Source organism: Capricornis sumatraensis, chromosome 4, assembly GCF_032405125.1.
Source record: "Capricornis sumatraensis isolate serow.1 chromosome 4, serow.2, whole genome shotgun sequence".
NCBI lineage: Eukaryota > Metazoa > Chordata > Mammalia > Artiodactyla > Bovidae > Capricornis > Capricornis sumatraensis.
In genome coordinates, this window is record NC_091072.1 from 163,728,495 (window position 1) to 163,756,432 (window position 27,938).

The following is a 27,938-nucleotide window of genomic DNA, read 5'->3' on the forward strand; positions in this document are numbered from 1 at the left end:
GGACAGGGCAGCTGTGCAGGGATGGCAGACCGGCAGCTCCAAGAAGAACCCAGCCAACCAGCAGGATGAAAAAAACAACTGTATTCAATTTACAATTCACAAGATTTACAAAAAGGGTTGGGGTGGTCCTGGCAGACCCGCTCCTGGCCCCCCAGACCTGGGCAGGGCCTCCGGGTCAGCCTGTCTGACAGGCCGAGACCAGGAACCCCCGTCTGCTGGGGCCCTTCTGGCCGCCTGGGCCTCGACGTCTGACGTCCAGCTTGACCTTTGAGGTGGGGCCTGCAGCACGGAGTCCCCGGAGTGCCGGCACCCCGCAGGGCAGGCCTGCGAGGCCAGGGAGGCATCGTACCGCTTCTCTGCCTCCGTCCGGGCGGGGCGGAGGCACACAGTCTGGGCACTGGGTCCCGGAGGCCGCAGGCACTCAAGCTCCGCCGCTGGAGGCCAAAGCCAGGTGTCTGAGGCGGCTGCTGGTGCTCGGGGAGGGGACTGAGGCCTGACTGCCCCCAGCAGCCCAGCGTGGCACCGGGGCGTAAGGCACGTTTTTCGAATCACTCAGGAGACACTGGATGCTGGTTCTTAGAGAGGGAGCTGGTGTTGGCGGCGCCCGGCTCTATTGCTCAGGGAAAGAGGCTAACGTGGCTACAAACGCTGAGGGGGGGCAGTCCCCCGCCACACACACTCGGAAGCCCGGGGCTGCTCCTCTGCCGGAGAGAGAAGGGGTGAGCCCTGCCCACTCAGCCCCGTCCCCCAGGGCTGCCTAGCGCCTGGCACTGCGCGTCACACACCTGTGTCCCAGACCGTGATGCTGGAGGTTGGAGATCAGAGGTCCGTGACCTTGTTCTCAAGCGCAGCTGCGATCTGCTGGAGCCGGAAGGCCAGCTGCATCTTCTGGGCAGCGGGGTCCTCCTCCAGGGCGTTGATAATCTTGGTTGGGGGAGGGGGTGCAGGTGATGTCAGATCACAGCCCAGGGGAGGGGGCGCCTGATGAGCGCTGCCATCCCCGGGGAGGCCGGGCCCCCTACCTCGTCATAGTACTTCTGCGTGTACTGGTAGAGCTGGTGCAAGGCCACGAGGGTGTTCAGGGAGTCCGTGTGTGCCTGAAGGGCCGGGGCAGGGGCTGCATGACCCATAGGGGCCAGAAGCCGTACCCCAGGGGTTGGGCAGATACGAAGGGCCCCCTCCAATCCCATCACAACACTCAGACACACAGCGTGCCAGGCACAGACAGCTTCCCATCCACGCGGGCCCTGGGCTGGCGGGGCTGGCTCAGGGCTGCCCCAGCGCGCCACGTGTCCCAGCGCGCCATGTGTCCCAGCGCCTTTCTGGGTCCTGCGGGCACATCACCTGCCCCCAGGGCTGACTCCTGCCTGCCCCCCGCGGGGCCTTCAGGGTGGGGCAGGGGGCTAATCCTGGGGTGTGGGGGTCCCCCCCTGTGTTCCCTGTGCCCCCCTTACCCGGGAAATCTCTGCCAGGTGTGTGTTCATGTCCTGGTCGCTGACCTGCACCATCTGTCGGATCCCCTTGTAGTAGCTGTGGGGGAGAGAGAGTTACGCCGGTGGGGGCGCTGGAAGTGGGGGCAGTGGTCCCCAGAGGTTGGGCCCTCCTCCTGATCACAGGCACCACCCAGGGGCTGGGTGGGCGCTGGGGGTGGGCAGGCGGGGTCTGGCCTGGCAGGCGGGTGCGGGACTCACTCCTCCACCATCTTCTTGTAGGTGGAGATCTCCTTGGCGTAGAGGAGCTTGTTGCTGGGAGAGTCCTGTGGGGATTGGAGCCCAGTGACACCCAGGCCACGACACCCAGAGGAGGAAGGGTGTGCGGGGGAAGGGCTCCCACAGGGTAGCTGCCCCGCCTGGCCACAGACCTGACGGTGTCTTTGTTGTTTTGTAATTTACAGTAAAACTCACTCTTACATGTGGAAGGGGAAGGACGACAGAGTCCCTGACTGCCAGAGGGCCCCTCCCATCACGCCAGGGACAGGCACCGGCCTGCCTCCTGACCTCCAGCCTCACGTGCAAACCCACGCCTGAACTGACCCCCTCATCCCGCCGCCGCCTGCTTCCCTGACGCCCCCCAGGTCCAGGGCCCCACCCCGCCGGGCGGCCCGCAGCTGCACGCACGCGGCTCAGCTTGTGCTCTGTGCGTGTGCAGGCGTCCATGAAGGTCTGCGCGATGACCGACAGGGAGGCGTCCACCACCTCGTGGACGTGCACGTCGAAGATGAAGTGGGGGTTCTTGAGGATGTTTACCCAGAAGCGGAGCGGTAAACTGAGGCAGAACAACAGGGCGTGAGGAGGCGCCTCCGGGAGCAGGCAGGCAAGCGGGGCGGGCAGACCCCCACCTGTTGGTCTTCCAGATGTGGACGGTGTCCTCATCCCTGATGTCGTGCTTCTCTGCCTGCTCGTCCAGGAAGTCGAAGAAGTACTTGACCGCCGGCGGCACCGCGTTCCCGGGCGCCAGCACGCTGTGGAAGAAGTTGTCCACGAACTGCTGCAGCGTGCCCTGCGGGGTGGGGCGGGGTCAGCTCGTCCGGGTGGCGAGGGGAGGGAGGGCCAGGCCTGCCGCCCACACGCCCTGCGAGGCCCACCTTGACGGAGAGCAGGCGGGTCAGGTAGATCTCGGTGATGGCCTTGGTGCGCTCCTTCTCCTTCACGCTGCCGCGCTTGCACTTGCCTTCGTCCACCTCGTCCGTGGGCCGCACCAGGTGCCACACCCGATTCTCCTCCTCCAGGAGGGCGTGGCCTGTGGGAGCGGCTGCTGAGGGACGAAGGCCAGAGCCCAGGGCCGGGGTCCCAGCACCGGGCTCAGGTCCTCAGGGGCCAGGAGGGGCTGGACAAGGGGAAGGGACTCACGCTCCCCAGGCAGGTCCTGCTGGCTGTCCTCGGGCTGCTGGGAGACCCCCACCTTGGACAGGATGAGAGTGGCTCCGTCCCGGACCTGGGGAGCAGAGACGTGAGGGCCAGCTCTACACCCCACCCTCCGCGGGCCCTCCCTGCTGCCACACTCACGTTGTAGTGCATCAGCGTGTTGACACGCCGCCACCGGCCCTCCCGCTGAGAGGTCAGGTCCAGGTCTGACAGGATCTGGGCTGTGGATCCAGGACGCCACTCTGTGGGAGGACACAGCCCAGCTCCAGGAACCCCAGCCCAGCCCACGCGGCCCGGCCTCCCTCTTGCCACCCCCACGGCCCGGCCGACCCAGCTTCTCTAGGCACAGAGCCAAGCCTCCAGGGATGGAGCTTACCGAGGACCACACTGTCAGCCTTGGGCCAGCGGGAGCAAGGCTGTGTGCGGTACACCTGGTCGATGATCTTCTCCTTGACCTGGGAGATGGTGTCACAGTTGAGGACCTTGACCGGAACTGCATCGACCCCTTCATCCTGGACGATCACGCTCACCGTCTGCACAGAACAGAGCAACAGCTGGGGAGGGGCCCTCACCCTCGCTCGCCCCAGACTGGAAGCAGGTTTGGGCCTCCTCCTGATGGCAACCTCTCTGGTGGAGGTCAAGGGGCAGAGCATCCTGAGCCCCGACAGTACCCGGGGCCTCATCTTCACCTGCACTGTGGCTCAGCAGGACAGACAGCAGGGGGCTGCTCACGTGCAGCTATCACAACACACAGGTAATCACAGGAGCACACGCCAAGCACCACTTCCCTGTACACAGTTACCACCACACGCTTGGTGCGCTGGGCCCCACACATGCCTGCAGCAGCCTGGGAACCCAGGAGGCAGCTGGCCTGGGGCTGTGGCCCCTAGAGCCCCTCTCCAGGGATCCAGGACCCAGACCCCTCCCTGGGCAGGGGTGGGCCCAACACAAGGTACGGGTGCTAATGTAAGTCCATGAAGGAAGCAAGTGGTGTCCAGTTTCTGGTCTTGAGGCTGGCCCAGAACCCAGCCCTGGGGGCTCACCAGGGGTGTGTACTCCACGTCGTCCCCCAACAGCCCCGTGTCGTTTAGGGTGTACTTGGCTTTCTTCTGCACGGCGTCCACCGGCCCCTTCTCCACCTGATGCTTGATAGCCTTAAAGAGCTTGTACAGCGGCTCCCCTGCACTATCCTGGAGCAAAGTAAGGTGGCTGAACCAGGGGTGGGACTGACCGCACCAGGGTGGGAAGCAGACCCATCCAGATGGAGCTGGGCCCCAGGAAGGTGGACACTGGAGGGTTCCAGCACCCCCTGGGACCTCGCCCTTCCCCCACCCCGGGCAGAGCTGGGTGGGACCCACCTTGAGATACTGGTACAGGCAGATAGACATCCAATTAGACAGCATTCTTTCCACCACTGTCTCAGACCTGAAGGTGCAGAAAGGCTTTGTACAAGGGACCTGCTAGTGTCCTGAGGACCAGCTGGCTCTTCCAGGTACCCGGGCCAGGTGCAGCAGCCCAGACTCCGTCCACGTCCCGGGTCTCCATCTCCTGCAGTGACCAATCTCCCAGGGCCCTCAGGGAGGGCATTTCATCTTCCACCCCATGGGACAGTGCTGACCACACAGGAGCAACGCCTCCTTCCGCCTTACTCACTACCCTACTCACTTGTCCAGGTGCCTGGACAAACCTGTGCGCCCCGCTGCACCCCTACCCCAGGCCCCCGAGGCGGGCCCCCGCCCTGCCCCACACACCTGCGCAGCATCAGCTTGGGGTTCTTGGCCACCACGTACTGCTCCATGAGCTCTAGGAAGAGCGTGCGCATGATATCTGTGTAGTACTCCAGCTTCCCGTGCAGCGCCACGGTCAGCAGCGACGCAAAGTAGACCTTGGCGCGGGCGGAGAACTCCCGCTGGTTCTCCAGGGTGTGGATGAACTGAAGGGCAGGCCGGTCAGAGCCCCGCCCCTCCAGAGGCCCCGCCCCCACCCAAAGGCCCCGCCCCCACCCAAAGGCCCCGCTCACGTTGATGAGGAAGCACTTGCTGTTGAGCAGGTTGGAGAACTGGTAGAGCGCCTGCTCCACCACTGGCCGCCGAGACTCGGGGATGTCCAGCTTGCCCGTGATCATCACGTCCTTGTCGCCGTCCTTGGAGGGCAGGAAGAAGACGCGGTCGGTGTAGGTCTTGTAGTCCAACACGGGGATGCCTGCCTCGTGCACGTCGTTGGTCTGATCCTCCATCTCAATCATCAGGTCTGCAAGGGGGTCGGGGTAAGTCACGCATGGCCATCCCCGGCCGCCCGCCCCCCCACCCCGAGCTCCCCCTCTCCCGGGACCCGCCCCCGAGCCCCCCTCCCCTGGGACCCACCCCAGAACCCCCCATCTCCCGGGACCCGCCCCCCAAGCTCCCCTCTCCCGGGACCCACCCCCGAGCCCCCCTCCCCTGGGATACGGCCCCTGAGCCCTCCTCTCCCGGGACCCGCCCCCCGAGCCCCCCTCTCCCGGGCCCGCCCCCCCCCCCCGAACCCTCCTCCCCCGGGACCCGCCCCCCCCCGAGCTCCCCCTCTCCCGGGACCCACCCCCGAACCCCCCATCTCCCGGGACCCGCCCCCCAAGCTCCCCCTCTCCCAGGACCCACCCCCGAGCCCCCCTCCCCTGGGATCCGGCCCCTGAGCCCTCCTCTCCTGGGACCCGCCCCAGAGCCCCTACCGGTGAACTCCTTTTTGCAGCGGTCCCGCACACTTTCCTCCAGGCCCTCCAGCTGGGACTTGATCTTCTCGTACTCGCGCTCCGCCTGCTGGCTCTTCCTCCTGGGGGCACAGGGAAGCTCCTGGGACCGGCCTGGGTGGTGCCGGCCGGTGGGTGTGCCCGAGGGGCGGGCGCGGGCTCACCAGTAGCAGTAGACAGATACAGCAATGACAGCCACCATGGGCCCGATGACCAGCGGCAGGATGAGGCTGAGGGGCACGTCACTTGCGCGCGTGTCGTACTCTACTCGGCCCAGCACCCACTCCCGTGAGCCAAACTTCACCTGCGTGGGGAGGGACTCAGCAAGGACCGGGGGGCCACACCAAAGACACCCCCCCATGCACACCCCAGCCTGCGGCCCCCCACACGCACAATGAACTCCGGCAGGTTGTGGGCTGTGTCTCGCTTCTGCCTCCGCTTGGGAGGGGGCTGCACCTCCGGGGGCTCGCAGTACAGGTCCGTCTCCGTCAGCGTCTTCATGACGCAGCGCTCGGCACCCACAAAGGCTTCAGCCTCGTGAATGGTCATGGCCTTGTTCAGGTTGGTGCCCTGGGGTGGGGGTCGTCACAGTGACCAGGAGGGCATCAGGGAGGCCCTGAACGGCTCAGGCCAGGCCTGGGGCTGCTCCCTGCCCGCACCGCTCAGGACCTGCCCGCCGGGGCCGTGCTGGTCCTCACCCGCGCGTGAATGAGCTTGTTGACTTGCTTCTTGACACCCCCGGTGAAGTTCTCGAAGGTGGGGTCGGCAACGTACTCAAAGGCACCAGCCTCCGTCCTGAGCAGGGCCTGGTGCCCGTCCATCCGGATGAGCGCGGTGAGGTTGTAGGCCTCGGGCTCCTCAGGGACGGCCGGGGACAGGAACACGACCTTGGAGTCGTTGTGGAACACGTACTCCGTGCCCACGACCTGAGGGCCGAGGCGGGACCTTTAGGCCACCTGGCACAGCGGGCCTCCAGCCCTGGCTTGTACCCGCAGCAGGCACCAGGACTGACCGTCACTGAATGCAGCGGCCCGGTCTCCCGCCGCTGCCTCCAGGACTGCAACGGCTCAGCTATGACGACCATGGCGAACCTCTGGATCAGGCTGAAACCTTGTCCTGTGACGTTGATGCTCCGGCCACCGCTGAGGGACAGGGAGGAGACAGTGCCAGAGCGGCACACCGGGCAAGGCAAGTGCCCTGCGAGGCTCCGTCCCTGACCCCACCCACCACACCCTGGGATATACTTGCAGGCCAGGGTGAGCACAGACCTGCCTTGCAGCAGGTGTGCCCAGAGCACTGCCATCCTGCACTGTGAGAGGGCAGGGAGGCTGTCCACCTGGGTGTCTAGGGGGAAGGGACCTGGGGGGACAAGGGGGAGTGTTGGAGGCCTCCTGTCACCCAGACCAGCATCTGCCAATCCTGAGGGTGGAGGGCAGAGAGCACCTGGGAAACAGTTGGACGGGGTGGGTGTAGGGGGCACCTGCTACCAAGGGGCCCCCGTCACACCTGACAAAGCTCCGCAGCGGCTCGAAGGCCCGCAGTACTGGATTCTCACGGTAGGTGAAGGTGATACCAGGACTGGGCACTTCGGAGCCCCCATAGTAAATCTTCAGGGCCAGCTCTCCCGGAACCGCCTGGGGGCCAGTGACACACTGAAGCTGGGCCCCAAACTGTGTCCTGAGGGTGTGAGAGCCAGTCAGCGTCAGCCCCACCCGGGGACCACCCCAGCCCCAGGCCAGTGGGTCTGCCTGGGGCTACCTCCTCCAGGATGGACACAGGGTCATGGCCGGAGGGCCCTCACCCTGTCCCCAGGACCAGGGGAGACCAGTATTTGGCGACCCGTGGGTGACACCCACACGTTACAAGGGACGCCATTGAGGGTCACTCTCACGTCTTCCTCAGAGCCTGTGTCCAGGTGGGTGCCACTGATGGTCAGCGTGGTGCCGCCCGCCTGCGGCCCCTGCTTGGGCTCCACACTGCGGGGCTGGGGCTGCTGGAAGAGGGGCAGGGCGCCTGGCTCAGGGCTGGGTGGGGACGCAGGCCCTCCACCCAGCTCGGCCTCCCCTGGGCCACAGCCGCCGTCAGGAGGCCCCCAGACCCTGCCCACATCTGTGCTGACCTGCCAGGTACTTACCTGGTAGGTGAACTGGGCATGGGGAGGTGAATGGCCGAGCTTTCCGTTGATGTCCACCTCGACACCGCCTGTCAAGGGTGCCTCTGCAGCCTCGATGGTGCACACAATCCTGCGTGGGTGGCAGGCAGGTGGGCACACTCTGTGGGTGTGCAGGGCCTGGGCACCCACGCACACCTGAACCACGTCTTCCCTCTCCATGCCCCCCAGTCCTCTGGCCCCACAGGACAGGACCTAGCCCAGCCCTGGGAGTCCAGGTCATGGACTGCCCACTCACCGCGTGGACACGGAGTACCGTTCTGGCTCAAAGGCACAGTTCTGGCCAGCCACGGTGACCCTCTTCACGTCGTCTGCTCTGACCCCCAGGTTTGACCCAAGGATGGTGACGCGGATGCCTCCGCCCAGTGGACCGGTCTCAGGCTGGATCTGAAATTGGCAGAGCCTGGCTGACCCGAGGGTCCCGGGGCAGCAGAGCTGGAGCTCTCCTGTGGGTGGGGGGGTGGGGGGCTCACCCTGGTGACGACAGGCGGCGGGCACTCGGAGGTAGCGTTGCTGCACAGAGCCTCGTACACACAGCGGCTCTGCCCGCTGCACCACACGCAGCGGTAGGCGGGGTCAGCGGCCAGGCACAGGCTGCAGTCACTGCGCCCGAAGGAGCAGTTGTAGAGGGTCACTGCGGAGGGAGAAGCCGGCCGTCGGCAGGGCCGTCCTGCTTCCCGCGCCTGCCTGCCCGCCCGCCTGCCCAGCCGCCCGCCCGCCCACCTTGGAGCCGGCTGTCAACATTCTTGCCGGACGACTTGACGTACAGGTGCAGGGGCAGCGTCTCGTTGGCGTCGTGGGTCAGCTAGGGGCACACGGGGACACACTGCACCCCCTGCTCCCACGAGGTCCCAGACAGCCAGGACCACGTGTCCCCGCACGGCGGAGGGTGATTCCCATTCCAGGGAGCCGGGGGACACGGGGACACCCCGGGGCTGTGCCTGCCTGCCGCCTGCTTCCTCAGCAGGGTGGAGTGGTGGGCCTGACCCCCGCACCCCTCAAGCTTGTTGCTGTTCAGTTGCACAGTCGTGTCCAACTCTGTGCGACCCCGTGGGGGTCAGCACGCCAGGCCTCCCTGTCCTTCACCGCCTCCTGAAGCCCGCTCAGACCCGTATCCATTCAGTCGGTGATGCCATCAAGCCGCGGAGGGAATTGGCCGCCTCCATGGGGTCCACCAACCCGGCCCACCCACCCAGGGAGGCATACCTTTGGGGTCCGAAAGGAGAAGGTTCCTGGCTCCTGGGTGCTGACTGACGCCTCAAACTTGAGGAGGTCACTGCCCACAAGCAGTGGGGAGCCCTGCCAGACGGGCCAGTCAGGACACCCCGGCCGGGCCACCCCACCCCGCCCTGGGCCCCAGAGCCCGCTGCACCACACAGCTCCCAGGCCACTGAGGCGTCCCCACCCAAGGAACACTCTGCCACAGCGCGGTCCCCGCCTGGGCCCACTGACTGCTCCCTCCTGAGCAGCACTCGCTGCCCGGGTTTTGAACGCGCACGGCCCGTCCAAACGCCGCCCATCCTCCCAGATCTCTCTGCCTCCCCCACACACTGGGCCTTGAGCGCCAAGCGGGGATGGTTTCCAGTCTGCAGGGGCCAGGCCCGGAGTAAGCCCCACCCCCAGGCCTGGGCCCCGCAGCACCCTCACCTGCACCGTGTCCAGGTTCTTGCCCTGGAAGGTCACATCCGTCTCGTGGTTCACGGGGATGACCAGCGGGCTGGGGTTCAGGAACTGGGGGCAGTCGTCCTCCTGGGGAGGGGGAGCGGTCAGGATCTGCCGGGCCACGGCCGAGCAGCTGGGCCCCCGGCGGCCCCAGGCCCTCACCATATGGGCGCCAACGACACCGTCCTCGGGGCCTGGAGAGGCCTGCTGACATGCGTGCTCGAGCAGTGCCCACTGGCAGGTCCAGCGATTGCTGGAGCAGGAGATGCACCTGGAAGAGGGGGCGGTGAGGGGCATGGGGGCCGCACGGGGGCCAGGGGTGGGCGGGGGAGCCACTCACGGCAGGTTCTCCTGCAGGCTCATGGCCTCCCGGCAGTCGTAGAAGGGATACTGGTGGGAAGTCAGGAAGACGTTGCCGCGTTTGAAGTGGAGCCGGATGGTTACGGCCACATGATCTGCGGAGGGACAGCGTTGGGTGGGGCCGTGGGCTAGGCTGGCCCGTGGGGGACGGGAGGCTAGAACCGGGCCTCCCGTGGTCCCAGGCCAGCCTTGCGTCAGTCTCCCACAGGACACCAAGTGCAGAGATCCTGGCTGGAACTGACCCCAAGGGCTCAGCCAGGCCTCCGTCAGATCCCAGCTCTGGTGTCGTGCTGCCTGCCCCCCGCCCTGAACCGCTAGCCATCTTTCTGTCCCTGTGGGCGTCGAGGGCCGTGATTCCCTGGCGTCTAGGGCAGAGTGCTTGCCAGGTCCTGGCCATGTCACTGCACAGGCCCTGCCTTCACCCGTGAGCCGGCTTCCACCACCCCATGTGCTCAGGGGACAAGCTCGGCGCCAGGCCTGGCCTCCAGGGACGGCCTCACCCATCTAAGCTGGCTGGGGCGGGGGGTGGGGGCGGGGCAGGTGCCCATCACACATTGCTTGCATGCCACCCAGCCAGGGTATGGCCCTGGGGTCTCAGTGAGCACCCGGGGCCAGTCAGGGGTGGGCAGCCTGGGGTGTCAGTGGGCACTTGGGGCCAGGCTTGGCAGGCAGCAGCAGATGCCTCACCCTGGCCGGGCGGCGTGCGAGGGAGGCTGCTCCTGCTCGGCGAGTTGCAGACCACGGTGCCCTCCTGCAGCCGTGCGGGGTGCGGCGGCGATCCTCCAAAGAGGCACAGCAGCGTGTCGTCGTCACTCAAGGCCGGGAGGGGGCTGATGGTCAGCTGCACCTGGGGAAAGGCCGCGCCGCTCACGCCAGGACTCTTCCGTCCCGACCTGGCGAGCGGGCCACCTCCCAGCCAGATGCTACCTGTCCCCTGGTTTGCTCTCTGGCCGCCCTCCTGAATGTGGACCCCTGCCCCCTGGAAAGCTCTCTAGAACTCAACTCCACTTCCCCTGAATGGGACCCCCTTGGGTCACTCCAGGGACAGGGCCTGGGTCTGCCCTGGATTCTCAGGGGCGCCCCAGGTCAAAGGGGACCACGCAAAGGACAGAGTTCCTGTGCCCAGGCTTAGCACCCACAGCCAGGAGCACAGCCCTGTGTAGCCCCCAGCCATCCCCACAGCCTGGGTGAGGGGCAGCCATCCCCACAGCCAGGAGCATGGCCCTGTGTGGGCCCCAGCCATCCCCACAGCCAGGAGCACAGCCCTGTGTGGCCCTCAGCCATCCCCACAGCCTGGGTGAGGGGCGGCCATCCCCACAGCCAGGAGCACAGCCCTGTGTGGCCCCCAGCCATCCCCACAGCCTGGGTGAGGGGCGGCCATCCCCACAGCCAGGAGCAGGGCACTGTGTGGCCCCCGGCCATCCCCACAGCCAGGAGCACAGCCCTGTGTGGCCCCCGGCCATCCCCACAGCCAGGAGCACAGCCCTGTGTGGCCCCCAGCCATCCCCACAGCCTGGATGAGGGGCGGCCTTGCCCCCACCCCCCGCCACTCACCTCCCCCTGGGCCTGGCGGCTCATGTTCTGCGGCTGGGCCCCGGTGATGGCCACGCAGGACTCGTTGCGGCTCCACAGCCAGTGGCCGCTCTCGTCCGCCCGGGGGCACTCCGCCTTCCTGGTGCAGCTGCGAGGGTGGGGGGCAGTCTTAGCCTGGTGCCCATCAGCCCCCAGGCCGGGGCGGGGCTGCACACCCAGATTCTGGGTGGGGTCGAGACCCAGGCACTCACCGGCCCTCAACGACGCACCAGCCGCAGTAGGGGTCCTGTGAGCTATGGCAGTGAGCGCAGCTGGAGAAGCTTGCACACTCCTGCACGAGAAGCCGGAACACCTGAGGGCACCAGGCAGCGAGCGTGACTACGGACGGCCTCCAGCCAGAGAGGACCCCCCCAGACACCGACGCCTGGGACCACCGGCTCAACCCCACCTTTACCCGCTAAGATATAGGAGCCTCAACACCGACACAAGACTGAGCAGGGATGGCTCCGGGCAGCCCAGGAGACTAGACCTCGCCCGGGATCAGCTGGCGCCGGGTTCCAAGGAGCCCTTGGTTATGGCACCTCCCTGGTGCCCATTGCATCAGCCCCCAAGAGGCTGTGGGACTTGGGCCATCTGAGCTCACAGGAGTGGCCCCTCAGCCCAGCTTGCCGTTGGGGAAGGCCTACTTTGAGCACTGATCCTCTGGTCAGATGGGCCAGACAGATACAGAAGAGACAGCAAGTTTCAAAGGCGGGAAAGGTGCTCAGAGACGTGGTCGGGGCCCGAGAAGAGGGCCGTCCCTGCCACGCCGCCAGGCCCCGCTGCAGGGCCCAGGGCCCACCTTGTCCTGGGTCATGGCGTACAGGCTGGCCTGGTCTGCGGCCAGCACCAGGCCTCTCTTGATCCTCTTGTTGATCTCCACGAGGACGGCGCCGTACTCGGTGGAGCTGCCATCCGGGGCAAAGTACACCTGCGGGCACGGGGGCAGGCGCATGGTGAGGGCGGGGCTGTCTTGTGCACTGAGGACCCCTCCGGGAGCCACCTTGCCCCAGCCCTGGGCCTCACCTTGAGGACCCGGCCATCCGAGGTGCCCAGAAAGGCGATGGTGTGGCCGTTCTCGGTGGTCACGGTCACGGCCGTCAGGTTCAGGCCTCCACGGTGCAGCACGGCCTTGGCCGAGAGGCCATCGTGGCTGCCCAGAGGGTAGGGCAAGTGCTCCGAGCCACACAGGAAACTCTCGCTGGCACCCTGCGGACCACGGCGTCAACGCCTGCCCGAGGCCTCTCCCCTGCGATGGCCCCAAGCACTCAGGGCCCCACACATGCCCCAGAACCAGCCCGGGCACACAAGCACCCCTGGGTGCTCACTGCTCCAAGCCCCCACCCCCGGTGTACCCGACACCTGGGAGAAGAGGCACCCATGTGGGTGTTCATGCTGACCTGCCCGTGGAGACACTGCACGCACACACACATGGCCCTCACCATAGGGAGGCATGTGGACATGTGTCAAGCAGGGCCACGCACAGACCCACCGCGTGTGGCCCAAGCCCCTGTGAGAATGCTGAGGCCACATACCGGCCCGTGTCCACCACACTGGATGTCGCCGTGGAAGGGCTTGTAGAAGGTGTCGCGGGCCACCTCTCGTGCGCCCGTGTAGCAGGCATCGCGGTTGGCCTCCATCCTGCGGTGGACCTCGTCCAGTGGGAACAGGCAGAGGCCGGTCCGAGGTCCCCTGCCGCCCCGGCCGTCCGTGCTGAAGACGGCGTACAGCACCCCACCGGAGCCCGGCCGGTCCACCGAGGCCGCCAGGCAGGTGCCGAAGGCGGGGGCCTGGGCGTCACCGGCGTCCAGGCAGCGCAGGTCCATCTCCAGGTAGGAGTAGTAGAAAGGGTCCTGCTTGCACATGCGCGCCAGCAGCGTGCGGTTCCGGGATGGGTGCTTGTCCTGCTGGTTGAAGACGAAGAAGACGTAGGGGCCGTCCTCAAAGGCGGCCACGAACTGCTGTGTGTTGGAGGACATGTAGCCGGCCTTGTAGGTGGCGTGGTCCGTGTAGGCCTCGAAGGCCTCCCGGCCCTCCGTCCGGTCCAGGAGGCGGGTGCTCACAATGACTCCATTGTCGTGCGGCCCGTTGCCCTTGCCCACGAACAGCAGGCGCTCACCGCCAGGGTCCGCGGCGCTCACCAGGCCCACAGTTGCCACGCTCTCGTCATTGCTGGCCACAAAGGACTTCTCGCCGCTGCCATCTTCGTAGAAGAGGCGCATGGAGATGTTGCCCAGGGCACGCAGCGCACAGATGCCCTTGAAGAGGCTGCCACACTCCACCAGGCGGCTCCGGGGAGGATCCAGCAGCAGCAGCTGGTTGACGTTGTCAGTCAGCACGGCCTCGTGGCACTGGCTTACCTCGATGGGAGGCGTGCACTTCTTGTTGTCCAGGGCCGGGCCCGTGGCCGCCCGCTGCTCCAGCTGCAGGTCGGCACTCAGCTGGTAGAGTGTGTTCACCGCGCCCACGTACACCATGCCCGACGCCTCGTCCACCACCAGGTGGTTCAGCTCCGTCTCGCTGCGGAAGAAGTCTAGCTTGCGGGGCCGCAGACTCGCGCTCGTGCCTGCCAGGCCCAGGAGGGCCAGGGCCCAGAGCTGCAGCGCCATTGCCCCTGCACCCTGTGAGAAGAGAGGAGGGTCAGGGCTGTGCGGGCCTGGAGGACCCACCCACTCTGTTCCTGATGCCCAGCCCAAGGCCCACTCCCTTCCCTGCCTTCCCGCCCCTCTGGCCAGACACACCCACTCTCAACTCCAAGGAGACCATCTCCCAAGCCTCCTCAAGAGGACCACCCTGTGACCTAACCTCTGATGGGTCAGGCTACCAGCGCTGCAGCTCCAGGCCTGGGTGTGGCCAGCCGCCCCTAGAGGACTGTGCCCTGGCCTTCGCCCCCAGGTTACCAGAGCACCTTCAGGCTCACCTTGAGACAACAGAGCACCTCCTCCAGAAAGGCTCCCAGGCACTCATGTCCCATGACCCCACAGCGCGGGTGATCTGAGAGGCACCACCTCCAGACCACACTCCCCACAAGACCCAAGCCGACAGGCCCTGAACATGCAAACAGGACCACACACCTGTTCTGCGCCTGACTCTCAGCACACAGTGGGATCCGACCGGAAACAGCGGAACTGCGGGGACTGTAGCCTGGCCCGCCTCCCTGACTCCCACCCCCACCCCCCAGGGCCACGGCAGTCCAGGCACCCTGCCTGTGCCCTGCTGGGGAGACCCTCAGGTCTCTGAGAAGGGGACCCCAGAGTCTGAGAGTGGTGCTGCGTGTGGGCTGCAGCAGGCCACGTCAGTGTGCAGGGATCTACTTGAGCACACACCCCTGTGTGGGTATGCAGGCCTGTTCCCGTGTCTGTGTGCATGAGGGCTGAGCTCAGGGTTGCCAACGTGCCGGCCTCTCCTGGTTTGGGGTGGTCCAGCATGTCCTCACCTTGGGGACCCTGATTACAATCTTGAGAGTCTCTGCCTCCACCGCCTCGGGCTGCCCTCTCCCAATCTGTGTCCCAGCCCTCATCCCTGGACCCCTGACATCTGCCCCGAGGGTCTCTGAGCCTGGCAAGACATTTAGGGCAGCCCTGTCTGTGCCCACAGGGCCAAGTGCAGACTGGCCCGGATGGCAGAGGTAACAAGGGGCCCTGGCCTCCCAGATTGCCCACAATGGCCGCTGCAGCCACCTTCGACACCACCTCCCTGGACACACTCTTATTCACTCAAGAAACAACTACTTTTGTCCTTCCCTGCAACAGCCCTTCCTGCCCAGGCCTCCTCCGGGAGAGAGAAAGCTGTCTGCTCCGTGGCCAGGGAGAGGTTTCTCTGGGACACTGGCTTTGGCCAAAGCTATGTTGACTGGCTTCCTCTCATGGACCTGTGACTATTACACAGAAGCAATCCGACTTCCTTCTTTCCCTGAACCACTAGGATCCCCCACCCCCACCCCAGGCTGTGGCTGCCTTCCCCGCAGCACCCCCGCCCCAGCGTCCCTGGGGCACTAGGAAGCCCCCCAGCCAGGCTGTGGCTGGTCTCCATCCCTTTGTTCCTGTCTCCACCACGGCCCACGAGTCCCGCGAGCCCCCGGAGGAGGCGTAGCCAAGAACCAGGTGACAAAGCCTCCTCATTCCAGAGCCACCGGGGGGCGCCGGCGGGTCCCGGCCAGGGAGGGGGGCCCCCGGTGGGACAGCGGACCCCCCCCCCCCCCCCCCGCGCAGGACGCCCTGCTCTGAAGCGCTCCCGCCTGGGCCTCCTGACAAGCTGCTGGGAGAGGAGCCATCCACAGGCCGGCGGGACGGTGTCCAGCAGGGGAGACGGCAGGGACCTGGGAAGGGGGCGGAGGTGGCCCGAGGAGGAGGGCGGGGCAGCCAGGGTGACCGGGCCGCGCGGAGAGGCTGGGGAGGAGAGGGAAGATTCCGCAGGCCCGCCCGGGGCAGGGGCCCCACCAGCGCAGAGTCGGGGGACAGGACGCCCCGGAGGCCCCCAGGCGCGGGGCTGGGCCACCCGCCAGTCCCGGGCCGCGCGGGGCCGGACGCTCGGGCGCCTGCGGTGCTGCCCCCCAGGCCCGGGGCCGGGCGGCCTGCCCGGAGGCCCCGCCCCGCCGCCCCGCCCCCGCCGCCCCGAGCCCCGGCTGCCCCGCCCCGCTGGCCGGCCCGTCTGGGCCCAAAGTCCGCTCGGCGGCGCTGCGCGGGTGGTGGGGCGTCCGGGGCCTCTACTGGCGCGTCCCCCCGCCCGGCCCCGCTCACCCGCGTCCCCGCGTCGCCGCCGCCGCGACCCCGGCCCCGCTCGGCCTTGGCTCCGGCTGCGGCTCCGGCCACGGCCGGCCGCGGAATGAATGGAATGTTCCCGGAGCCCAGGGAGGGAGCGAGCGGGCGGGCGGGCGGGGGCGGGGGCGGGCCGGCCGGCGGGGGCGGAGCTGCGGCCTGAGCATGAGCCGCCCCTGGGAGCAGGGGCCCCGGTCTCCGACTGATCCGTGTCCAGGCCCCTCTGCCCATCGGCAAGCGCGCGGAGGACTTGAACCCACAACCGACCGATCCGGCACAACGCCCACTCCCCCATACGCTCCTCTCCCTCGGGCCCAGGAGATGGGCGGGTCACAGAGCCTGGACCGAATGCTCTGGTCGTCCTCTGGTTAGTGCCCACTTGACTGAGCGCCTGGGAGCAGGGGCCCCGGGCCTGCCACACCAGACGTGAGGGGTGAAGGCGCTGTGTGCCCTCACCCAGAGGACCAGATCCTGCTGCTGACTCCCAGGGGCCCAGATGTTGGGCTCCCTGCCACCCCCAGGAGCCGCGGCCAGACCTGGGCTCCCTGCCACCCCTAGGAGCCCTCTGGGCAGTGGGCAGAGTGAGACCCTCTCGCAAGCGCGGGTTGTACTGTGTCACAGGAGGGACTAGGACTCCAGGCGGCAGCTCCCTCCACTTCCTGGACAAACAAAAGCCTCAGGTGACCTGCCTGGCCAGGCCCAGGAGCAAAGGGTGACCCACCTGACCAGGAGCCATGCTCAGGCCGCCGCACCGGAGGCGCCAGGCGCAGCCGGCAAAGCTCCCTGCGGCTGGTGTTCCCGGAACGGGCGCTTCCTGTTTTGAAGGCAGCCCAGGACCCCTGCTTGCTCACCGGGGCAGCGGGGATTTCCTCAGGGGCACCAGACGCCTCTTCCTGGCCGAAGTCCGGAGGTGCACTTCCAAGAAGTCCACAGCTCCAGCCTGCTGCCGGCCCGGAAGCCGTCTGGACATGTGCCCCTCGCTCCAGGCCCGATTCCCAGAAGGCAGCGCTGCGGTCAGTGCCCAGCTGCGCTCCTGGCTCCCTGCAGAGCCCACCCTCCCACGTGAGCCTGCCAGCCCCCACAGCAGGGCACCTGGTTTTGGGCAGATATGTGCCCGCTGGGCCTGGCCAGACAAGACCTGTGGGGACACGTCACTCTGTCACTGCGTGGCTGTGGCCCCCACTACCTTCCCCAGCTTGCCCTAGCCCCCACTCACCCAGGCTTCAGTGGTCTGTCTCAGTCTCTGCACCAGGCTGACATTGAGATTCTCTAAAAAGCAAAGGAGAGATGGTGGTCTCACGACAAGCCTGGCCCCTGCCTCCACGCCTGGGGAGCGAGGAGCAGCCCATGGGGCCCCAGCTGGCCTCTGCCATCCTGGAGGAAACTCTCAGCCTCCTGCCTTCTCCACCCCACCTTCAGCCCCGCCCAGACACTGGCCTCCCAGCCCCAAGCCCAGCACCCCCGGGCACACAGGTCCACTTGGTGTGTATGCAGGCATGCCCCTCCAGCCTCTGCTCAAAGAGGCAGAGAAGGGAATTCCCTGGCTGTCTAGTGATTAGGGCTCTGCACTTTCATTGACGAGGGGCTGGGTTCAGTCCTCTGTTGGGGGAACTAAGATCCTGCAAGGTACATCACTTTGATTAAAAGTAAAATTGTTTTCTGAAAAAACGTGCACACACAACTCCACGATTCTCCTCACTAGATGTCCGACCTTGTGCAAGTTACTTAACTTCTCTGAGCCACATTTCCCCATCTGTGAAACCCCAGCGGTCTGTAAGAACTAAAAGATGTGGGCCTGAAAAGCCTGTCACATTGTAGCACTCAGCAAGCTGCGATTGTATCCTCTCCTCCTGGATAAACACGCCTGTGTACCCGCAGGGAGGGCCTGGTCAAGGATACTTCTCAGCGCCGAAGTATGCAACCGGAGGACCCTGAGAACCCACGGTGCTGGTGAAGATGGGTGGTCCATGTGGACCCCGACAGAGCCCAGACCTGTTGAGGACAGTTGTGGTGCAGAATTCCAGGCCTCTCCACCCATGGGGGTTGATACAGACACACAGGAGTTTAATTGAGAAGTTGTAGAAGACGACATCCAAACTGAAAGTCATGGTGAGCCTTGAGGCAGGGAGGAGGGGGCTGAGACAGTAAAGCAGTATTTGCCACTTTTTGAAAATGTTTTCGCAAGATTATATTGAGTATGCACGTGCCACTGGTCTACTGAATCCCACCCCATCACAGCCACAGACCACGGGCTCCCTGTCTGGCTTGCCAGCAGCATGCCCCCAGGCACCTCATTCCTGTGCCAGACAGCCCCCAAATGTGGGGACCAACACTGTGAGGAGGGCCCAGGGCTGGAAGGACCCCCAGCAGCTCTGAGGGAGACCAGCAGGGGCAAGGCCTGCGGGTGGGGGGCGCCACACCTACGCACTTAGGGCAGGAAATCCCGCTGGCGTCCTCAGCCCCCAGCTAAGCGGGGAACGGTTAACCAGAAACAGGAGCTTGAGGCTCCAGGTGTGGGGGTGAAGGTACCTAGGCAGCCTTTGTGAAAGGGGCAAAGTCCACTCCACAGGCAAAGTCAGGGCCAAACCAAAGGGCGTCCGGCCGGTGGAGCCTAAGAGAGGGCCGGGCCGGGCCAGGCCTGGCCTCGAGGCTGAAGGCGGGATCCACAGCCCTGGGGCCGGAGCATGCAGGCCTGCCCCTGAAGGGACATCACGCTGCCTTCCGTGTGCCCCGTGCCTGCTCCCTCTGCCTGGCATGGCTGAGTCCCCAGCCCCAGCCCTCCACCTGTCCAGATTCCTGGGAGGGGGTGCTGCACGTGTGCTGGAGGCGAGGCCAAGGGAGGCTGGCCTCTTCCAAGGGACCCCCTCTTTCTAAGCCCACACACCCAGCCGCGACCTCACCTGACGGACCTGCACCAAGGGACCCACTGAGATGGACCCCCTCTCAGACTCTCCTGGAGGCAGTCCCCAGATTTCTCCTCCCGAAAGCAGGCGCCCGCAGCCCACATTCCCTTCTGAAGGACCTGGACACCTCCCTTCCTCTTGGCCCCCAGCTGCCCCATCATGTCCACCCTGCCTCCAACTGGCAGCTCCACTCACTCCTGCCGTCTCAGGTGAAGGCCCCTCTCCTGAACGCCCACAGGTGCGAGGTCCTGGTGACCCCCGCCACAATCACACACACTCAGTGCCACTGCCGAATCCCTTCGACCCAGGGTTATATGGGCTATGGACAAAGTTACACTGAGACTCAGTTTCCCTGTGAGGGACACGGGGGTAATGACAGCCCCAACCACAGTGTGAGGCTGGGAGGTGTAAGTGAATCTGTGCCTGGAGGAGGGATTCAGGGTGACATCATGATGCCACTGTGCCTCTGCTTTTGCCGTCCCCCTGGAAAACGCCTATCCCCCCCCCCCCCCCCAGAAGCCGGAGACAGCCAGCCTGACCCAGCCCTGCAGGACCATCTCTCACACACCATGGCCCACGGTTTTCACTGATGGGCCGGTGAGCAAGGTCTAAACACAGGATCTGGCCCAGTGGGCGCCTCCGGGTCTCAGCCCTGTGAACCACGACGGGGGGCGACACATGGTGGAGGAGGCTGGACGTGCACGTGCCCGCGCCCTGGGCTGGTCCCCAAGCCCCCCCCCCCAGTGGGTGTTCCCCCAGCCTGAGCACCGGAGGGGACAGGGCCTCTCCGCACACACCCACCGCCTGGGGAGCAGAGGAGCCGCGCCCAGCGGGCCACCCCACCCCCGCCCCGCCCCCAGGCTCCCTCCTTGGGTTCCTTTCTCCTAGGCAGCAGCCTCACGCCCTGCTCCCCCGCCAGGAAAAGGCAAACAGGAGGTGCCCACTGGGCAGGGCAGGGATCCCACCCCAGGCTAGGGCCCCCTGCAGCCCTGGCCCCCAGGAGGAGGGCCCTGGGGCGCAGGCTGGCCCTCCCTGTCACTATCATCAGCAAAACTGAGGCAGCGACGTCTCAGCGCTGAGGTCAGAACCACGCAGAGCCGCCAGATCTGCGGAGGGGGGAGGGAGGGGGGAGGGAGGGGGGAGGGAGGGGGCGGGGGGCTGGCCCTTGGCAGCCTGTGGGCTCGGGCAGGGGACCCAGGCTCGGCCGACAGGGAGAAGAGGCCGTTCAGACAGAGGCTCAGGCCCAGGTGGGGTCACTCCGAGATGGTGGGGGTTGGGGGGCAGCCTTAGCACCGCGCGGCGGGCACTCAGGACCCCAGGACCGAGGGAGTGGAGGAATCAACCCCTGGCGGAGAGCGCGGGGCCGCGAGTCACTCCCCCGACCCTAGGCCGGGAGGTAGCGAGGGCTGCGGTCCGGCCAGGAGCGCCGCCCCTCCCCCGCCGGGCAGCAGGCGGCGGGAGACCCGCCTGCGCTCCGCTCCCGCGACGAAAATGCAAATTTGCAATTAGCCCGGAGCGCGAAACAAATCAGAGGAGACAAAACCGGCGCTACGCCGGCAAATCGGAGCCTCCGCTGTTTTCAAAACAAGAGCGGGGAGTGGGCGCGCGCTAGGGGAGGGTAGCGTCGCGGCACCCAGGCCAGGGCGAGGAGTACCGGCCGGCCCGCCGAGCGCCCTGGGGCCCTGGTCAGAGTTCAGTCGGGGAGGCGGGCGCGGCCCCAATGGGGAGGGGCGGCCCGTTCTCGCTACCCAAGGCGGCCCGGAGCCGGCGCGGCGCCCGCGGACTACCCCTCCCGAGGCCCAGCCTGCACCCCGCGCCCCCAGGGCCGCACAGGGGCCTCTAACGGGGCTCCCCGGGGCCCCTGGGCGCGCGGTCGCGGGCAGACTGACCTCCAGTTGCGATGACGGCAGTGGCGGCCACGTGGTCCCAGGGACCCGTCCCCAAGGAGCCTGGCGGGAGTCAGGCTGTCCTCCGCCGGCCAGGGCGCGGTGGGCAGCCCCGCCGGCCCCGGGCCCAAGCCCCCGCGCTCCGCTGTCCGCCAGTTACCACTGCGGCCCCAGTGCCGCCTGCGTGACGCCCCACCCCACCCCAACCAGACTCACCGGGCAAAGGCCGAGCGATCGGCAGACACCTCCGAGCGGGGGCGGGCCGGGGCGGGCCGGGGCCTGGCTGACGTCTAGCCGGAGCCTTGCGTCAGCGCCGGGAGAGCCTCCCAAGGGACCTTCCCAGGTGTAGGGTGTCACCTCCCCCTCCCCACCAGCCCGGCTCCCAGCCGCTCTTCTCCCAGCGGGGCCTGAGGGAGACTGGGCAGCCTCCCCTGCAGCTGGGGCTCTGGGGCCCAGCAGGAAAGTCACCCCTGCCCAGTGGCCAGAGGTCAAAGGCCCAAGACCCAAGGCCAAGGTGAGGAGGTGCAGAGCACCCCTCTGCCTTTGTCTGTCACCCTCACTGGGGTCTTGTGTCCCACCCTGACCCTCAGGCACCTCTGCAGCTCCCTGGGCAAAGCCGCAGGGTGGATGCTGCCCGGGACTGATCCCATGCTGTTGGCAACAGGCCCCAGTCACTGCCTCACCCAGAGACCACCGCCGGACCCTGAGCCTGTGGAGAGAAGGCTTAGGGGAACACCGTTTCAATGAACTGTTATTCAAGAATAGAAGCCGGCCCGCCAGCAGCCCACCGCCTCCTGAGCCTCCCGGGCCCTCGGGGCAGAAGGTGGGGTTTAGTGGGGCCTGGTGCCCACGGGCTAGACCGTGCTGCATGGCCTGCCCTCCTGGCAGCCCTTCTGAGTGCCAGCCGCCCATGTCGCACCTGGACTCTGTTGGGCCCTGATTCCCCCTCAGGCTTGCCCACATCCCTCCTCTGCAGAGCCGCGCCTCCCAGAACACCTTGCAGCTTAATGCCTCTGTCAGTTTCCCTGTGCTCACGGGGACCCCCAGATGGGCCCGCCGACCTGCCCCATCTGCTCAGCCCGAAGCCCCCAAACGCTTGCTGTGTGCCGGGGACATGGAGACGAGCCTCCCCACCCCAGGGTCAGGAGGCCTCGCGCGCTCCCAGCAGCTGGTCGGCCCTGGCCCACTGCGGCCTCAGGCCACACCTCGTGCACAGATGCGCAGCACTGGCCCTCGGGTGAATGTAGACACCCCCAGAGACCCCTCGCCCGTGGGCAGCCGGTCACGGCCAGGCTGAGAGGGACAGGAAGACACGGCATAGGAGGCGCAGTGTGGGCTGGGCTGGCTGGCGGAGGGAGGGTGCTGCAGGGCCTTGGAGCGCAGAGTCAGGGAGGCCCAGCCGCCCTGGCTCCCAAGGGGCTCCAAAGTGAGGCGCTGCACCCCCATCCCCCCAGCAAGCAGGGAGGCTGGAGCCGTGAAGAGGGCGCGGGGCTCGCCGCGGCAGGCATGGCCACTGACTCTGACGTCTGATGCCCGCCCCCTTTCCAGGCTGGCCCCCGCAGCTGGTGGGGTGGGCTGGCTGGGCTGCCTGAGGCTTATGGCGGCTGCAGCTGGCCCTGGCCCAGGCCCAGGCCCCTTCCCAGGCCCTGTGCAGGGGCGGGAGCAAGGCTTGGGGGCGGATGGGTGAGGGCCCAGTGAGCAAGGAGCAGGCGAGGCCTGTAATCTGCCTGTCAGTCTGTCAGTTCCACGGCGGCTGCCCCAACCCCGCCTCCTACATCACGCCGAACCCCACAATTAGCCTGGGGCACTGCGCCAGGCCGGCGTGCCAGCCACCCCCAACATATCTGTGAGCACTCTCGTGCAGGCACACATCTGGGATGCCTCAGGGGTCCCTGCCTCGGGGGTCCTGGCCCTCCACCCAGGGTGTGTGCGGGGCGAAGAGCCCCAGACCTGACCACTCGGGCTGGGGGCATCTCGGGCAGCCCCAGCTCAGCGTTGCCCAGGGCACCCAGAAGGGCAGAGAGGCCTGGAGCGGGCCCCGGGCACCCTGCGTGGGAAGGGGGGGCTGGGCCCTCTGCGCTGGCTGCAGGGGCCACGGGGGCGGGGCCTCGCAGGGCTGGGAGGGTCTGGAGTCCAGCTGTGGGTGGGGGGGGGAATGGGTGGGCTCAGGGTCAGGCTCTGAGAGGGCAAAGGCGCCGGGAGTTTCCAGCGAGGAAACGCCCCAGCTCAGGCTGAGGCTGGGTGCTGAGAGGGGACTCCGCAGGTGCCAAGGGGCAGCGGGGTGGCCAGGACTGGGGGGGGACACCTGGCCTCCCTGTGATGGCACACCCTGGAAGTGGCCCCGAGGCCCTGGGGCCAGGCCCCGCACCCACCCCAGCTCAGGGCCGGCTCGGTTCAGCCAGGAGCTGCCACCCACCCTGCAGGAAGCGTGGCCAGTCTCCCCCGCTGGCTCATCCTGGGCCTCCTGTCCCTCATCCTGACCTCCCTTCCTGGGTCCTGAGATGGCCACGGTGGCCCCCAGATCTGGCCTGATGCCAGGACAGGGGAGGTCTGGCCCCTCACGTCCGCTGGCCAGCCTGGGGAGAGACTCAAAGGCTAAGGGGGAGCTGGGGGCCATGCGACCACCTGCCCTCGCCCAGGGAGGCTTGGAGACTGCTTCTCCCATCGCGGGGTGTGCGCAGGGCAGTGGCCACCTTCCCAGGGCGGGCACTGGCCTCCCACAGCAGTGTCCTGGGCCTGCCCCTTCTCCAAAGCAAGCCCAGCTCTGAAAAAGCCTGGGGAGGGGGGAGGGGCAGGACCCCACAGGGCCCTGCTCTGCAACGCAGCAGGCTGGCCCAGCGGCCCCAGACCCGGGCAGAAGGCCGGTGGCCGGAACTGTCCCGGCCTTGGGGGCAGAGGCCCTTGCCCAGACGCTGTGTTGACACAGGTGGCCGTCTGCAGAGCTGACATCAAACCTCTTCCCTCTTTCTTCCTCTTCCTGAGCGGGGGCTTCAGCTGGCCCGCATCAGGCACAGAGATCTGAGCTCATCCCAGTGCCCCTCCTCCCGCACCCCCAGGGGATCTGCTGGCCACCTGCGCCGAGCGGCCTTGTCTCCACACCCAGAAGAGTCAAGTCCAGGGCAGGGCTGATGCCAGCACCAGGGTCAGCACCTGGGTGACACCCAAAGGCCTCACTCGCTCCCTGCGTGCCCAGGCCCGGACTCATCTAGCACCAGGATGCACCCCATTTTAGAGGTCTCGTGATCTCAGGGGCTAGGGACGTGGGCCCCAGGCCGAGCCCTCTCCCAGGTGCCCCGCCCCACCCCAGGACCACACCTCCTCTGCCCAGCGCAGCCAGCCCACAGGGTGGAGAGTTGCCAGTGATGGGGGGCCGGTCTCCGAGTGAGGCTGCATGGAGCTGCAGAGGGGCTCCAGAGAGGCCCCGAGGGCAGGAACAGGGCCCCAGCGCCAGGGGAGGGGGCAGCCCTGGGCTCCTCCCCGGGACCAGAGGGGCAGAGCTGCGGGCGCGCGCACAGTCGCTCCAGGCTGCACCTGAGGGTCTGGGTCCCGCCACTGTATGGGCGTGTGAATACCACGGAGGCCAGCCGAGTCCTGGGGCCCCAGGCTCGGCGCTGCAGGCAGGCCAGGAGGCCCTGCCCTGCCCTTCAGACGAGCAGCTGTGCCCTGGTCTGGCGGGGGTGCCCAGGAGAGGGCAGGGCTCCTGCCTGGTCAGCTGGGGGACCGAGGCCCTCAAAGCCTCTGGGACAGAGGGAAGCAGAAACCCACAAGAGGATATGAAACCAGGGAAGGGAAAAACCACGAAGGGGCCACATGCGGCAGGGGCAGAAGAGGGAAACGGAGTGCCCCCCCAGCCCTCCACAGCCCGGCGCCCCCCACCAATTACGGGCCACCAGCAGCCCAGTCTGTCCTGTAACTTGAAACCAAAGACGTTTAAAGGCCCCAAACACAAATAGCCATTAGCCTCAGGGGGAGGGACTTGTCCAGCCCCCACAAGAACCAGAGACTGGTCCCTGTGAAACTGCGCCCACCTCAGTGAGCTGGGTCGAGGCTGGAAGACCAGCCGGGTTCGGCTTTCGACAGGTCTGATCGCTCCTCTCCGCCCAGGACTGCTTCCCACCCCAGAGCAGGCTCTGGACACAAGAGGGTCTCAGCAAAGAGGAAAACCCTATCCCCCCATCCAGGAAGCCAAGGCAGGGGGCTGTGCCTGTTGCTGCAGCAAAAAGGCCTGAGACCTGACGTGAATGACAACTTCCTGCTCACAGGACAGCCCCGGGACAGAGGGCCTGGCATCGCAGCGCGGATCTGCCCAGACCAGACCAGGGGCCACGTGGGGAGGTGCCGAAGCGACAGCCGGTCCCACGCCCAGCGTTCCCAGGCACCACCAGCCCGGCCCCTGCGATGTGAGACCAAGGCAGGGAAGAGAGCACGACGCTCGCCCGGGATGGCTCACAGCCTGTAACCAAGCTGTCCCGGGGGCAGAGGGGCATATGCCATACGGAACCGCCCCAGGCTGCCGCCACTGCCCCCCACCAGCCTTCCAATCCAATCTCTTCTGCTCCACTCGCCTGGGCTGCAGCCAGGCCCCTGGGCTGCAGCCCTCCAGCCCAGCTCCTTGCTTTGCCTCCCAGTGCGGACTCTCCAGGGGCCGCTGGGGGTGCGGCTGCGGGCAAGCCCGCAGGGACCCCACAGGTCACGTGACGGGTAGCAGTCCAGACAGCTCCTCGCGGGGCCCCTTCCCTGGGGAACCCCTCGCCGGTGGGACGGACTGACAGGTGGGGACGTGGAGGTGGGGGCTGGGCGGTCGGAGGGGCTTCAGGCAAGTGTGCCTCGTCAGTGGGCCAGTCAGGAGGCGGGAGAATGGTCTCAGATTCAGCCCTGGGGAACCCCAGCGCCCCACCCACTCCAGGCAGCCCAGGTCACGCCCCTGCTTGCCCTGCCACCCTGGGACACACCGGACGACCGCCAGGTGTGAGTAACAAGCCCAAGGTGTGTCCCCGGACCCAGCGCAGGAGGCAGCCTCACAGGGCCTGGGGCATGGTGCTGAGCCCTCCAGAGGTGAAGGGGGGTCTCTGGGCGGGGTGGCTGCCCTGGGGCCCTGAGACCAGAGGTCCAGGATCCCTCCTGGCCCAAGGCCTCCCCCAGAGAACCCGGGCGCACCCCAGGCTGGCTCGACAGGCCTGCTGGGGCGTTCTCCAGGCCCGGGTGACACAGCCCCTCCCACCCCGCCCCTGACCGGCTGCTCAGCCGTGGAAGGTGCTGGAGCTGCCCAGACTTGCCTGTCCCTCCCTCCTGGGGCTCTCAACCCATGGCCCCGGAAGTGGATCTCTCTCCCACGGCTGCAGCCTCCCCCTTGGGTGACTGGACACGGCTGGATAATCCAAAATAATTCCTTCTTGGCAGGCGGCCGGCGGAGGAGGGGGGACTTGAATTCCAAACCCTTGTTTTTCTCTGCAACTTCCCTCCTCTCTTGGGGCGAGGAGCCCCAGGCCAGACCTCAAGCCTCCCCCCACACTCGGATGAAAGTGGGCCACCGCTAGGTGTGCTGGGAAGAGGTGACAAGCTCAGGTCTGCTGAGAGCACCTGCTTGCTTTCAATCTTCTCCGAGAATCCCTAAAAGCTGACACGCCACAAAACACACTCAGCGGCTCGGCCAGGCCGATGCTGACCGTGCCCTCCTAGGGACCCTCGCCTCAGGGCAGAGCACCGGCAGCCCCTGCCCCAGCTGCCCAACTCTGGGGCTCCCCACTCTATGCCAGGGTGACGTCCAGGTATGGGGTCCGGCTGAGCCCCCGCCTCTGGGGGCCTTGTTCTCCCGTCGAGCTTCACCCCCAGTCCTGACCCCCCGCCACAGCCCCAGGGCCCATTGAGACCTTCCTTTCTCCAAGCTGGCTGGGAAGAGGAGCCCAGTGACGTGGCAGGAAGCTCTGAAGCCCTTGAGCTCAAGGACCCTCCTCAAATCTTACAAGCAACCTGAGCACAGAATGGTGGGAAAGGCCCATCTAGGAGGGCTTCCCGCAGGCGGAGGCACACAGAGGGGCAGGGTCCGGGCAGCGAGTACAGAGACTTTCTGGGTCCCAGAGTGTCCACCCAAACCTCAGACAACAAGCACCGGAACCGCAGGAGCCAGCCGCGCAGTGAAGCGGCCGGGCCGCCAGGACTCGCCCGGTGCCAGGCCGTCCTCCTCCCAGCCCGGAACCTGCACCCGCCTTCCACCCAGGCAGGTGCAGACAGGGGCGCCCAGGGTGGCCCTGGCTCATGCCCTCCTCACCAGGCCCGGGGGTGTGGGAGCCGCTAAGGTCTGACCGCGGGCCCAGCCCCTCGGGAGAGCTCCGGCTCGGCCACCCCGGAACGAGGCTGGGTGGGCGCAGGCCTGGGACTCTTGCAGGGCTAGGGCCGACCTCCGCCCTGTGCACGGATCTCGGTGGCCAGAGGGCTGGGGGGCAAGAGTACGGAGGGTCGGGAACCACAGCGTCTCCGGAGGGGCGCGGGCGGCGGGAGAGGGCGCGGCGCCCCGCTTGCGACCCTTGGCCGGGCCACCACTGGCGCCGCGAGCCTCGCCCACCGCCTGGAAGAGCGCGAGGCGGGAGGGGCCCTACGCCGGCTGCCCGGACGGACCGACAGCGGCCGAGGCCCGGGTCGCCCTCCGCGGGGCGGCTGCCTCCCGGGTCCCCGCGTCCCGAGCGCCGCAGGCCAGGGCCAAGCGGCGCTGACGATGAAGCCCGCCCCCGGCCCGGCCGTCCGCGGGAGCGGGGCCCCGTCCCCGTACCTGCTCGTTTGCTGCGGAGGCTCGATGGCGCCCGGGCCGCGATCGGCGCAGCGCTGTGGCCCGCGCGGCTGCCATGGAGACGGGCCTTTGTGTGGCCGAGGAGGGGCCGGAGCGCGCGGGAGCAGCGGCCCCGCCCCCGGCGGGGGAGGGGGAGGGGAGGGCTCGCTGGGAGAGGGAGGGAGAGGGGGAGGGGAGGAGAGGGGGAGGGGAGGGGAGGGGGAGGGGAGGGGGAGGGCCGCCGGGCGGGGCGCACCCCGCGCTTCCTACACGGCCCCC

At 67.3% G+C, this 27,938-nt stretch overlaps 1 protein-coding gene across 1 annotated transcript; it reads right to left on the reverse strand.

The window, feature by feature from the left end:
• Positions 1-75: 75 nt before the first annotated feature.
• Positions 76-27,718, reverse strand: PLXNB2 (plexin B2). The gene is made up of 38 exons (XM_068971849.1): positions 27,663-27,718; positions 17,324-17,376; positions 12,886-13,971; positions 12,377-12,559; positions 12,153-12,281; positions 11,563-11,663; positions 11,333-11,459; positions 10,466-10,625; positions 9,759-9,873; positions 9,581-9,689; positions 9,404-9,505; positions 8,963-9,055; positions 8,480-8,561; positions 8,230-8,390; positions 7,995-8,143; positions 7,721-7,829; positions 7,443-7,579; positions 7,093-7,263; positions 6,599-6,728; positions 6,285-6,512; positions 5,980-6,156; positions 5,751-5,890; positions 5,569-5,669; positions 4,885-5,114; positions 4,616-4,797; positions 4,223-4,289; positions 3,908-4,054; positions 3,241-3,397; positions 3,006-3,106; positions 2,850-2,934; positions 2,585-2,739; positions 2,339-2,499; positions 2,118-2,265; positions 1,692-1,756; positions 1,455-1,530; positions 1,023-1,097; positions 786-924; positions 76-701 (listed from the first exon to the last, which is right to left on the reverse strand). Exons 3-37 carry the CDS (start codon positions 13,957-13,959, stop codon positions 820-822), a joined length of 5,532 nt encoding a protein of 1,843 aa, XP_068827950.1. The 5' UTR covers positions 13,960-13,971; positions 17,324-17,376; positions 27,663-27,718; the 3' UTR covers positions 76-701; positions 786-819.
• Between the last annotated feature and the right edge of the window lie 220 nt (positions 27,719-27,938).